Source organism: Leptinotarsa decemlineata, unplaced genomic scaffold, assembly GCF_025532065.1.
Source record: "Leptinotarsa decemlineata unplaced genomic scaffold, Ldec_3_MD MMD2_tig00026328_RagTag_RagTag, whole genome shotgun sequence".
NCBI lineage: Eukaryota > Metazoa > Arthropoda > Insecta > Coleoptera > Chrysomelidae > Leptinotarsa > Leptinotarsa decemlineata.
The window spans coordinates 3,821,033-3,834,760 of NW_027412688.1; the positions used below are offsets into that span (position 1 = coordinate 3,821,033).

At 37.2% G+C, this 13,728-nt stretch overlaps 2 protein-coding genes across 5 annotated transcripts in view; one reads left to right on the forward strand and one right to left on the reverse strand.

The window, feature by feature from the left end:
* The window catches only part of sns (sticks and stones), a 148,746-nt gene that overhangs the window by 8,976 nt on the left and 126,042 nt on the right, over nt 1–13,728 (reverse strand). For all 3 annotated transcript variants that reach the window (XM_023157719.2, XM_074182504.1, XM_074182503.1), the window contains exons 5-12: nt 12,754–13,239; nt 11,197–11,496; nt 10,126–10,416; nt 9,450–9,752; nt 6,742–7,032; nt 3,678–3,965; nt 2,335–2,510; nt 693–1,110 (exon numbers count right to left, since the gene is read on the reverse strand). In XM_023157719.2, coding sequence (XP_023013487.2) covers nt 693–1,110; nt 2,335–2,510; nt 3,678–3,965; nt 6,742–7,032; nt 9,450–9,752; nt 10,126–10,416; nt 11,197–11,496; nt 12,754–13,239 — 2,553 coding nt within the window. The remainder of the gene's footprint in view (nt 1–692; nt 1,111–2,334; nt 2,511–3,677; nt 3,966–6,741; nt 7,033–9,449; nt 9,753–10,125; nt 10,417–11,196; nt 11,497–12,753; nt 13,240–13,728) is intronic.
* LOC141485587 (uncharacterized) lies at nt 7,314–9,053 on the forward strand. 2 transcript variants are annotated; one of them, XM_074182507.1, is made up of 3 exons: nt 7,314–7,913; nt 7,971–8,192; nt 8,250–9,053. In XM_074182507.1, exons 1-3 carry the CDS (start codon nt 7,743–7,745, stop codon nt 8,475–8,477), a joined length of 621 nt encoding a protein of 206 aa, XP_074038608.1. In that variant the 5' UTR covers nt 7,314–7,742; the 3' UTR covers nt 8,478–9,053. The 2 variants fall into 2 exon arrangements, with proteins under 2 accessions (XP_074038608.1, XP_074038607.1); XM_074182506.1 differs by having other exon boundaries at nt 7,319–8,192.

Genomic DNA, 13,728 nt, shown 5'->3' on the forward strand with positions numbered 1-13,728 from the left:
AAGAGATTCTTGTTCTTTTTTTCACTGCAGCTTCAACTGTTAGGCCCAAACACAACGCATTTATGTCTCAGTTGAGTGCAACAATCCATTTGCAGTTCAGCACAGCACCACTGATCTATTGTGAGACGAAATGGCGCTGTCTAGTGTTGAATCACACATCTGTTGTGCTTGGTCATTGATTCACAACGACTTTCCTTGCAGTGAAAGCTGCAGTGAAAGTCAGAGGACGACTCTCGTCGGCGACCGATGTCGAAAACTTGGTCTTGCAACTGACCGCCCTAGCAATCCTCGTTTATCTTTGATATTCGGGAATTCAGTTCTCTGTCGATCCCATAGATGGCGTCTTCGTGAAAGGAGATGGCGTCTTCGTGAAAGGAGATGTCATTGCTCAACTCAACTGTCCTTTAAGGACAGTTGAGTTGAGCAATGCATTTGTGGTTCTGGTTAGCACCACTGATGAAACCTATGGCAGGTAGAAACAGCGCTCCCTGGTGTTGAATCACAAATACGTTGTGTTTGGGCTTTGGTTTTCAGCTAATTCAGAGGAGTAGACACTTTACTATTTTTGGGAAGACAAATTTCAGAAAATAGAAGAGGTTTGAAAGTGTTAAAGTCTACCTACAGTTATGATCTTGATAGAATGTGAGTGGTAGTCATTAGAGATAGCACTACAAGCTGGAATGTCCACTTACTTGACGTTTTGGCCGACAGCAAGTCCGGCATATATTTGCTGTTTCCGAGCTTATTGGACGCCATAATCGAGAAGACATACTGGGTGTTTACCTCAAGCCCTTTGACAATATGTGTAGTTACGTTGCTACCAACAGCGTCTTCGTACTTGTATCCATCATCGTCAACCTTCCTGTACCTAACTCTATAAGCCGCCTTCATTCCTCCATCGAATCCGGGTGTCCATCGTAGAGTAACGCTGTCGTGGGTAACATTCACGACAGTTAAAAGTGTCGGTGTGTCAGGAGCAGAAGTAACCTCCAGTCGTGGAGATATAGTGGAGAAACCCAGTTCATTCCTGGCGACGCATTCGTAGAGGCCGTAGTCGGCAGAAGTTACGTGGGTGATGTACAGTGTTGAGTCTGTCGTCAGCTGATCAACCTATGAATTGAAGAAAAATAATAGAATGTTGAACGTAAGTGATTTTTTGTGGAGGAAAATTAGATGTTTTAACCCTTCCTTGGTTATTTTTACCTTCCAGAATCTTAACCCTTTGACATCTGTCGAAAAAAGCTGAGAAATGAAAAGAATCAGCAAAGGAAAAACTGCATATAAACTAAAATTTTATCCATATATGAAGGCGGAGGCAGATTTAAGCCTCCGAAACATGATTTTATGATAATGAGACCAGCCATTCTGACAAATATGTATAATTTTATGAAGCGAGGTAGAATTTTAATGTTAGGTTCACTATACTGCCATTTTTCAAGATTGCTGATTCAAGTCTATTGGTGTGAATCATCAACAGACATGAAAGGCACCTTTGATAGCAAATTTAGGCTATTCAGGATATCGCTTTACAAGTTGAATTTCATACAAACATTTTACACATGGATAAAAATATATTGTAGTATATTGGGGGATATAATTAAACCCTCTACATAAAACACTGACATATGTACATGAAAATAAAGAACTTTTCCAAACAAAAACAGAGATGCATAGCTATAATATAAGAAGAAAAGATATGATTATAACACGAAAACACCATCACGCAAAATATGAAAAATCTTTTAAATATGCCGGCATTCGAATGTAATATTTACTACCAAACGATATAGAGACTCTGTCTCCTCATATCTTCAAAAAAAAATTGAAACATTATTCATCAGAAAAGGGTTTTTACACAGTAGACGAATTTACACTTGAAGTAAGCAATGAGCGACCGTATTTCTTTTGAAAACTTTATTTCAAAATGTCCTTGTTACCTCTCCTTGTTTATTGTTTCTAAGCAAACTGGTGATTCATATTTTTCCTATTTTTTCTATTTATATTTAAATAATGTATTTGTACCACACAGACCTAGAATTTTATTTATATGTTTGTTTATACCTTTGTATGTTTATATGTATGCAAGTTTATAACTACAATTATGACTTATCTCATCTACACATTATATGTAGCAAAAAGGATCAATAAATCTATCTATCTATCTACCTCATGTGAATGTGTAATTAGTTTTGTTATGCACCATTTTTCAGTTTCGTATTGAAATGAAAATGTCTAATAAAATAACTCACAAGTTCATATGAGTAGATATATATCAAATAATTATTATAAATTATAATTAAGTTATTTCTAATAACTGCTATCATTGAATCTTACTTGTCTGTATGTGCTGTAATATTTTCCAGTCGTATTTGAAGTGATGGGAGTCCCATTTCTAGCCCATGTATATCTTGCCAATGGAGATGCTCTACTTCTACATATCAGCTTCCCAGTATCACCAGCATCAGTTGCAAACTTCAAATACTGTGGTTGTTCATCGATCTCTGGCTTATCTGCGATGAAAAAAAAAATGTTTTCGAGATTCAGAATTATTGAAATAATTTTAAAATAGTTATGGGGGTCCTTTTAGTTCGGGACACAAATACATGGACAAAACAGGTCAATGTTTGAATTTGGCAGGCGACGTACATTGGATTAGCAATTTTTTATGATGGTACACTCGTCTCAAACATATTTTCACAATTTCAGCTATTCATCAGGTTTAGTTTGTTGGTGAGAGGCATAAAAGTTAGAAGTTTTTGCATGTTCCACAAATTTTTGTCATCGAAAAGTATGGATCCCAGAACTTGCATCAAATTTTGAGTAAAAAAAACCATTGAGTACTTAAATACACTCAAAATATTGTCAGTGGCATACGGTGATTGTACTCTAAGTCGTAAAAATGTTAAAAATGACACAAGCTTTACACAGAAGGTCGAGAAGATGTGAATAATGACGCTCGCGCTGGAAGCTTTAGTCCATCAACAACCGAGGAAAATATTGAGAAAGTGAAAAAAATTGTTATGGAGAATAGTCGAATCACTATTAGAGAAGTTGCTGAGGATGCTTTTCGAAGATTTTGTGCATGAAGCGTGTGGCAGCGAAGTTTGTTCCAAAATTGCTCAATTTTGACTAAAACCTCGACGCATGAGCATCACTAGAAATTGTTGAATGACGTCAATGGCGATCCAGATTTGCTTAAAAGGGTCATAATTGGTGACACATCCTGGGTATAAAAGCAAAGTCCAATCGTCCCAATGAAATAGCCCAGGAGAGCCAAGACCCAATAAAGCATGCCAAGTTGGATCAAAAGTCAAGATTTTGCTTACAGTTTTCTTCGACCATGTGGTGTAGTGCCACATGGCCGTACGATTAATAAGGAATCAATCAATCAATCCACGCCACCGTACTCACCAGATTTGATCCCACGCAACTTTTTCCGGTTCCCAAGGTTATAGAGACTCATGAAAATACTTCGTTGTGTTGACGATGGGAAAAAACGCTGACAAAAGTGTTTTATATCTGAGGGGGACTACTTTGGAGAGGACGAAATAGAAATTAATGAAGAAATGAATATTTTTTCAGAAAAATTAAAATTCACCTCATTTGTTGAACAGCGTATAAAAAAAACCATATAATCCTACCTTACAGCTTATATCTTCAAACATAACAATACTCACGTTTAACAATCAACATAACTTCTTTCGAGGTTGCGTTTCCCACTCCATTGTTAACGACACACAAAAAGTTACCCAGATCTTCTCGTGTAACGCCCGATATCCTGAGATAAGAGGTGCCATTTTTGTCATACATCACTGAAGTTCGGGCAGCGAATTCCGGGAAATCATCTCTTTTCCATGTTATGGTGTCGTCAGCCAGAGGATTGCCATCTGCAGTACAGGAGAGAGTGGCGTCTTCTTTTGGGTTCACTATCACGTTTTCACTTATTTGAGATATCGATGCTGGATCTGTAAAATGAATCCAATAAGAAGCTGAAGTATAATGATGGAAATGACCACAGACGTTATCGAATAAAATGGTGGAATTAGTATTTTACATTATTGTGAAGTGAGGTTGGGATGGTTTCAACAGAAATAGAGTGATCACATAAACTGGCAAATTTTTGATAATTCAACTACGACATTTCATGAAATAATTTCAATTTACCCTTCTGTCTCAAATATAGAGTGAACAGCAAATAGGATTTATATAACAAAAGGCAAATCACCTAGTTCAGCAATTTGGACGTTATAGATCACTTTATCCAAGTACACATACGACAGTTTGTGAAATTATTATGTGATCTGTTATTTGTATCACAAGACAAAAATGTTCACTGACTTAGCTATTCAATAAAATAACGTTATGATTTCTTGGAACTGAAGACTGAAAAACGCATCATAGATTCAGATTACAGTTGAGACTTCACAATGATAGATGATGTCATTCTTGAAATGGAGGAGAAAACAAATGCCATTCCAGTCCAGTTTCATATATTTCTTTAATTTAATATATGATAGAGACTGGAAATATTCAACTGAATTATTGTTTGAAGAATGTGAAAAAATAGACACAAATCAATTATATACCTATTCATAGAATAACGATTATCTTTTTCAAAAATTAAACAAAATATCAAATTGCCCAAAGAAATTTTGAATATATTATACTCTATTTATGATAAAATACCAGATGAATTAAAGAAAAATCATTATATATAATCAAATAAAAAAGGAAGAATTGAACAACTGAAACTAAAAAAAAAAATTGATGATCCACTGGATTACCAAAATTAAATTATTTTTGAAATGTTCATACAACTTGTGGAATAGCTTCTCAATTCTAATAAATTGATTGATGTAGCCGTTACTACCTGGTAGATCATCAGAAATCAAACTTTCTATGTTTTTTACCACTATTTTATTTTATTTACCACTTTTTACTGAAAAAAAGTGGTGAAGAACAAAGAAAGTTTCATTTCTCATTTTCCATGACTTCTCAATTCTATGTCTACAAATGATTATGGATTAAAGAACATTACTTTTGAGTTACCCTTAAAACAAGGATATATATATATATATATATATATATATATATATATATATATATATATATATATATCGGAAAAGTATAGGGATATTTTTAAAAATGGCAATAATTTTTTTAGATCGCTTTAGTAAAAAAAGTTGACGGGTGATTATTAAACGAATATAACTTACAACAAAATTTATTAAATGGTCAAAAATACTGAGTGCGCATATAAGCAAAACTAAAAAAAAAATATGGCTCTTCTTTGGCACCCCGAAAAAAAATCATAATACAAAAAAAATTGGAATCAGTACAAAGTATGGCCTACACGCTGGTTTATTACGGCCCTACATCTATCGTGCATCGACAAAATGAGATTGTCAATGTCTTGTTGAGGTACATTTGCCCATTCAGCGATTAAAAGCTCTCTCAATTGAAACGTTGTGTGAATGTTCCCCATATGCGGAGTGATTCTTCGTTGAAGCATTTCCCACACATGCTCGATGGGATTCAGGTCCGGTAATTGTGCTGGCCATGGCAATACATCAACTCCTTTGTTGGTGAGCCAGTCAGTCACTAGACGCGCGACATGTGGACGAGCATTATCGTGCATTAGGTGGAAGTTTTCACCAACAGCACCAGCAAACGGACGGACGATAGGTAGAAGAATGGTGTCGAGGTACTGTCCAGCCGTGAGGGAGCGATTTGGAAAAAAGAGATCGGTTCTGCCGCCGATCATGATTCCGCCCCATAGCATTACTGTACCACCTCTGTATGTGTGGACTTCCTGGACGTGTCTCAAACGTTCATTATTTCCAGGTCGTCTCCACAGTCTTACTCGACGAGAATCTGGATGAAATCCAAATCTGGATTCGTCTGTGAACAAAACTGTGGCCCAATCATTTGCATCCCAGTTTTGATGTTCTTGACACGACTCTAATCTTCTACCGCGATTGCCTCTCGACAAAGGTGGACATCTAAGTGGCCTTCTGTTGTGGAGATCTGCTTCATGCAGTCGATTTCTGACAGTATCACGACCAATGGTTACCTGGTGCGTCTGCCGCAACACGTTAACCAACTCAGGTGCTGTGATTGTCGGTTGTCTTCTTGCGGTTAAGACCAAAAATCGGTCTTGAACTGCAGTTGTAGCGCGTCCTCGCCCTGGATGTTGTTCGGCTGGACTGCCAGTTTCACGGAAACGCCGCCACAATCGACTGATAACACTTTGGGAGACCCCCAAACGAAGAGCTACATCATTTTGTCGCATGCCACCTTGAAGAAGCCCTACAGCTCTATTCATCTCAGCCAATGGTAAGTGATGGCGTTCCATGTTAAAGCACAATATTTCCAGTTTAATTGCTGAGCAAGAACTGCATAGAATGTATAAACTCGACGACACTTTCAGAGATTATTCATTTTAGCCGTACAGCCGTCCAGTACAGGATTCTTCACAGAAAATTTCCTGCATATGCAATTGGCAATACAACTGAAAGAGTCGACCTTCAGTTATGGAACGGGCACACTTGCAGACCGGTTTCGGGCTTATTAGCCACTCATAAGTGCAAATAGTGACCATCATCGACCTAAAGTCAATGATATTCCACAATTGAAAATCGGAATTCTTTCAGAGTATTTCATTCCTCTTTCGAAGTTGGAGTGAACATCTGAAGTTCCATTTTCTTTAGATTTATTATTATATATTTAAATGAAACTTACATTGTACAGTAATGTTGACCACAGCCAAGCTGCTACCTTGAGAATTCAGGGCTTCACAGCTGTAGCTACCAGCATCGTGTCGACTGAGTTTAGTGATATTCAGTAGAGGTCCATCAGACACAATCCTTTCGATGCCATTTGCTGACGCAGCCTGTGTGATCGGCAACCCGTCTTTGGTCCATGTATAGGCGATATTTTGGGGATTTCCATCGGCTTTCAGTGTGATGATGAGGGGTTCGTTTTCAATTCCTGTTACTGCTTCTTCGTTGTTAGTATCAAAAACTGGTTTATCTGATGAAAGAATAGATGAACTCTCTCAGAAGTATGTACACGAAAATATTGAAAAATGTTAACGATTATTTAGACTTTGTGACACAAGTATCTGTTCGTGATATTGGTTTATTGAAACTATGAAACTATGTTTATCGTTATGACCAGAATTTGTTCACTCAGAGAAATGAATATTTTTGTACAAATTGTTTCAAAATTCAACATTTTTATTTTCCTGAATTGAAAGTATTATCATGCATAATCAAGTTTTAGTGTTTTTTAGGAAATTACAGTAATATAACTATTGAAATTTTGGAAAGTTTTTTTCAATTAGAAGTTTGAGCTCATGTCAGGCGGCTATGAGATTATCAGTATTCTGATTTATTTATTTATGTATCAAGGGAATTAGGAGGGCCTTAATTACCGATGGCAAAGTTTGCGTCCCGAGGGCCTCTGGCCCGAGGGACAGCAATTGCCTGAGGTTATTAAGGCTCATTAATTCCCGTGGTACATAGATAATTTTATTTCTGACCGATTTCAATAAAATTTTGTTCATTTTTGAAACGGAAAAATGTACCAATTCATTACCTTCCCGGTATATTTGAATCAGGTACCGTTGATTATAGTAGAGTTTTCTTGTTGCTAGGTTGTTGCTATGTTACTTGTTTATAAACAGAACTTTGTTATCAAGCTGTGTTTGCGGTGAAAACGTGTTTTCTACCCCAAATATAATGGAGGATATTTTGAAAAAAGCTGAACAAGCAAGAGAATCATTAATTCCATCGAAAAGTGAAGCCGTATACCAAAAAGAATACAAGATATATCTGGACTGGCTGACACGGAAAAATGTTATGCCAAAAGATGTCACTGAAACTGTATTTCTGGCATATTTTCAAGAACTGGTAAGGAATTTTCTGTTTTTCGGTAGATTTGGTAGTAATTGTGTTTATTCGTTTCAGTCAGAAACGTATAGTCCGAATTCTTTATGGACTAAATGGTCAATGCTAAAATCGATGGTGACTATACATGAGAAACGAGATATCACCAAGTTCAATGAACTACAGGCTTTTTTGAAACGGAAGAGTAAGAGTTATAAGCCGAAAAAGTCTGCTGTTTTATCTCCTAAAGATGTTATCAGATTCCTAAAGGACGCTCCTAATGATATTCATTTATTGCATAAGGTAATTTTTTTCTTATTTCCCTTTTTGTGTGTATTTATTTCCTTTTTTTTGTTATAGGTTGTTTTGATTATGGGTTATTTTGGAGGATGCAGAAGTCAGGAACTTTTGAATATGAAGATATCGGATATAGAGGACCGGGATTCCGTTATGGTAGTGAACGTACCGGAAAGTAAAACTGGTGTATCGAAGAAATTTACAGTTGTGGGTGAAAAAGAGTTCTCCGTTTTGCCTTCATTAAGACTTTATATGTCTTTGCGTCCTAAAGGTATTGAACGATTTTTTTGAGCTTCCGACAAAATAAATGTACATCTCAGCCAATTGGAAAAAACATATTTGGGAAAATCCCCAGCAAAATCGCAATGTATTTAGGATTGCCAAACTCATCTTCCTATACGGGACATTGCCTTCGTCGCACTTCTGCTACTGCTCTAGCCAATGCAGGAGCAACTATGACTAACTTAAAAAGACACGGAGGTTGGAAAAGTTCCACGGTGGCGGAGGGGTATTTGGAGGATAGCATCGAATTGAGAAATAAAACGGCGCGTATGTTGTCTACTTTGTCATCAGAAGAGGCAGGTACCTCGACTGTAGTGAACAGAAGCTCCAGCCATACAAAAGAAGAAATTGTTTCCAGTGGCGGAAGTAATTTTCAGGGAACATTTCAAAATTGTACATTTATTATTTGTAATGACGTGAATAAATAAAATATGGTTCAGTTTTCATTTCTATTTATTTTTACTTGTGAAAGGTAGAGGGAATTATAAAATCTATAATGTCCCAAGGGAGTTATGACCCTCTTTATTGATAGCGTAACTATGACGATATAAGCTTATAATATCCCGGTCAGAAATAAAGTTATTTACTGCAGAACTTGGCGCCCAACGAGGGGCAGCCCATTGAAAGTTTGATCATTATTCAAAGAATTGAAGAGGCTAAAGAAAAAGTACTTCGACACCGTTTCTGTTCTTCTAGAATCCAGACAGCAAATGCAGAAAAAAGCATTAACCTGTTGCATGATATGAAATCAAAATCTCGTTTTAAAAAGTGTTTTGTACAATGTTTATTGGAACACAAGATGGTTACTTGATTGTATTTAGAAAGGAATATAAACTTGTTTCGTGTAACTAACCATTTAATTGGAACATTTGAAACAGTCAGTAGTGAATCAACAATGGATGGAAGATTTGTACACAAGGTGAACAATAAAGAAAAAGAATTCAATCGTGGAACATAGGGCATAACATATCAAATACTCACACAAAACTTGAAGAGTGATAGCATCGTGGACAGACCTTTGCAGAGCCTCATTATTTGCCTGACAAGTATACACTATCCCATTCATTTCCTCAGTAACGTTCACTTTCATTTCAATACTGGACACTGTACCACCATGAAGGCCCGGTTTTGTGGAATTGACCAACCCGGGAACAGGTATTCCTTCTCGCCACCAAGATAGCTTTGCTGGTGGATTACTGGAGCTGGAATCACAAATTAATATGCCCTCTTCGTTGGGCTTCAACTCCTCCGGTTCTTGCCTGATTTTCACATGGTCAGGGGGAACTAAACAAAATAAAAGACATTGATACTGCAGTAAACCAGGATTTGATGTAAAAATTTGCGAAATACAAGTAAACTATTATCGATCTTGAAAAAACTTGCTAGAATGTTTAAGCAAGTCATAATCATGACTGGTTGTTGTAGATGTTTCTGTACTTTCCACTTTTTTCTAGACCAACAAGAGGTACTTCAATTACAAGACGAGGAAAAAATTGAGTGGAATAAGATGTCAGTTGTGGTCATCTCGTGTTATGAGTTTCTGTCAGTGGTCAGTCAGGTTATTTAGTATTTTTATCTTCAGTAGTATTGGTATTTTTTACCTTCACTGATGTGGGTTAAGGTAAAAATATAACAAGATTATACATTTGATACTTACAATACACGCTCATGGTTAAGGTCTCAAACAATGGTATCTCTGTAGCGGAATTCGCTGCTTCACATCTGTACCTGGCTTCATTGTCGGTGACATTTGTCAAAATCGTTACTTCAGCCGTGACTGATTTTTCGGAAGTTTTCACTGTGGAGTGGATCTTTTTGTCATTTTTGTACCAAGTCATTGTCGCAAGGGGATTTCCCCCGGAGGATGTACAGGATATTTTCTGAACAGTACCAGCAGGAATGTGAGCACCTTCTGTGTAGCCGTGGATGAATGGCTGGCTGGGAGGATCTAATGAAAAAAAAATTGAGTATAGGCACCAACAAATCACAATTTATTATTCTGTTGAAATTGATGTTTGATTTCGGTACTATACGAGGTCTGTTCAAAAAATTAGGTGAATGTTGAAATTTCGCGGGCTACGTACGATCGATTAGCGTTTTTTAATTTTTTTATTTCGGTACAATCGTTTCGAACATATTTTTATATGCTTCTTGCTTCTTGGTAATTTTTTGGCCAAAAACAACACCGTAATGATGCCTAAGCCATCATATTCACCGGATTTGCCCCCCTGCGAGTTTTTTTCCCAAGATTGAAGACACAAATTGCAACGATGATATGCAACGATGATAAAAACTGAATCACTGAGTTTTTGAACAGATCTCGTAATTGGGTGTATTTTGATTGAGTGACATATTTGTTTTTTTAACAGTGTGTTTTTGATAATTTTGTTTCTTTCATACACTTATTTTGAGAACATTTCTTTGAACCGTCAATTACATATTTTTATTGAGTATTTTCGAGAATAGAAACAGACCTGATACAATTGTATCTTATCGTATAAAGTAGCCAACTGAAGACTCATGTCTATGTACTTAGACTGAGCAGAGCTTTAAAAAGAGACAAAGTCAAGAATACCTTAATCAAATACTGATATTATATGATTTCATTTGAAAGATTGAAAATTTGAAGTAAACATTATTATTGGTGGTTTTTGGTAAATTTTTGTTAATACTTTATACAGAGTGTATTTAAATTCCAAAAATGTGAGTTTTGTTGATAGGTACTTACATAAAACATTGATTGTATGAGTAGACACGACATTTTCCGTCAACTGCATATTGAGACCATGGCAAATGACAACCAAACTCCTCCTGTTTGGCTCAACAACCGTGGTAATATTCGAAGTGGTAATCCAACCCCCTTCTGGAGACATGACAGTCCTGGAGGTGGCATTCCGAACTTGTCTTCCACCCACCATCCATTTAATTTCAGCGGGAGGATTGGAATTTGCAGTGGTACAAGTGAGAGGAACAGGATCTCCAACTCTTGCTTCAGTTGGTCCAGAAATGGTAACATGCGCCGGCGAAACTGAAAATTAACTGCTATAGTATATTGAAGCAAGATAGACCTTTGAGTCATAGAACTGGGTCAAGCTACAAGTTGAGCTCTTCTTTTCTAGGTACCTACTTGCCAAAACTGGTTAAGTGCTGACTGGTCTCAGTTGGTGGGAGATTTCATTGCATAGTTTGAGTTATAATGGTGGACCTATTATGCTGTTACTGCAAATTAACTACTAGATACGTATGTGAGTCTACTGGAATTAGTGAATCTGAATGAAGAAGCGTGATAAAGTTGAAAAAGGGTGCCCTGGAGTTAACTGATAAAATCAAAAGTCTTTAGAGTTACTGAAACAATTTTTTTTGACTCTATCTTTCTTGAAATGAGCAAAAAGAAAAAGCAGACATTGGTAGAACAGGATATCATAAAATATAAGACTTGAATACAAGAAGGCAGGTAGCAAGAAGAGTTTGAAAAAATACAAGCAGTTCAATTGAATACAACTGGCCGATACTTGATGAAAATCCATATTAGAACTCATTAATACAGTTCATTGTATGATTTTCACTACAGAGGGTTTTACAAAAACCGCGACACGTGTTTCGGTCAAACGTTTGAGATAGCTATTGTATAGCGAAACACGTGTCGTGGTTTTTGTCAAACCCTATTGTCATAACATAACCTGTATTCATGAGTTTTTCCAAACAGTTTAAACAGAACAGTGCCTATATCTGAATGAGACCTAGATATTTTCGAAAGGTAATCTAAAAATGATTTGTGATACGATACCGTGAAGTTTTGTAAGAAGCTTGACAAAAGTTATTATCAACCAGAAGTCCAGAGATAGAGCACCTCTAGTGGTACCCGAACTACCCCTAAATATGTTCAGCAACTTTTCATAGTTTTTCAGTTGTGATTTTTTTTCGATTCCTTGCCAAACTTTGCCAGACATAATATCATTGGTCATAGAGACATGACTTGTTTTTCAAAATTGGTGAACAATATGTTTTGCGGCTACCGAATTGATTGTGATACTATATTTCAGCATCACCTTCCTCTTGAAGATGATCACTTGGTGATAGAAACACGTGTTGAGGTGTTATTCATTTTTCCAGAACACACATGCTATCTTTCTTCCCACCACATTAAAAGAATTGGACAAAGAAGGAAAATACGTATTACCGCGAGTCTAGGAGTCTAGTCCAACGTTTTATAGCTAAGAGTTGTATCCTCGACGAATATGCTATATTTGAAAAAGTTTGAGCATCCACCCTAAAAAATACTTACATAATACACTCAAATCGATCTCGGCTTTCAGCGGGGACTTCGACATAACGTTGCTTGCTTCGCACTTGTACCTCGCCTTGTCATCACTAGCATCTGCTGTGAAAGTATAAACGTTCTCCGATACTCTGCCAGCGGTTCTGTAGGCCATCCGAATCTGTTCCCCGTTTTTATACCAAATGAGTTGTGCGGGGGGATTACCGCCTCTGCTTCTACACACCAGTTCGACGGTCTGTCCTCTTCTTATCGTTTCTCCTTCGGTATAACCTTCGATGTAGGGCAGACCCGGAGGATATAGTACACTCAGCTGGACGGTGGTCCTCATGGGGATATCCTGCGACAGAGCTTCGTGTCTTGCTTCGCAGGTGTATTCCGCATAGTCGTCCTCGGCGGTTGGTTTCAGAGTTACTCTGGAGTGGGTGTCGTATCGGGTAATTCGTTTGTCACCGTTTTTACCCGGAACGTCGATGGTCTGGTCTTCGCGATTAGCTGTGAACAATAAAGTTTGGTAATAGGAAGAAATAAAAGAAATAAAAGTTTCCCGTCAACTTCATCGGGAGTCCTGACTCCTGACAGAAAATATGACAATCTGCATGTAACTAAATGGCAGATTTAAAACGAAGCATTACACTGTCCTTCATTTCCCTCCTCAAGTACCATAGCAGTCTTTCAATACAAGGGCATATGACATCATGTATCTCCAAAAATGCTTCAAAATGTCTAAAAACGTTTTACCCATGTATGGCAGTTAAGGGCACATTCTCCGTGTAATATTGAGCCTGACTTAGACTATAGGCTTTGATAAATTCGTGAATTACATATGCATCGTAACAAAAACCAGCCTTGATCCCGCTTAAAGTTGAGCCCGCCAGTTTGTCGACTTGAGTTAAACTTTACTAAACTAACCTAGCTTTCTGTCTGCGGTGAGGACTAGCAAGTATCATACAGGGAATGTTCCTCAATTCGGGTTATTACAGC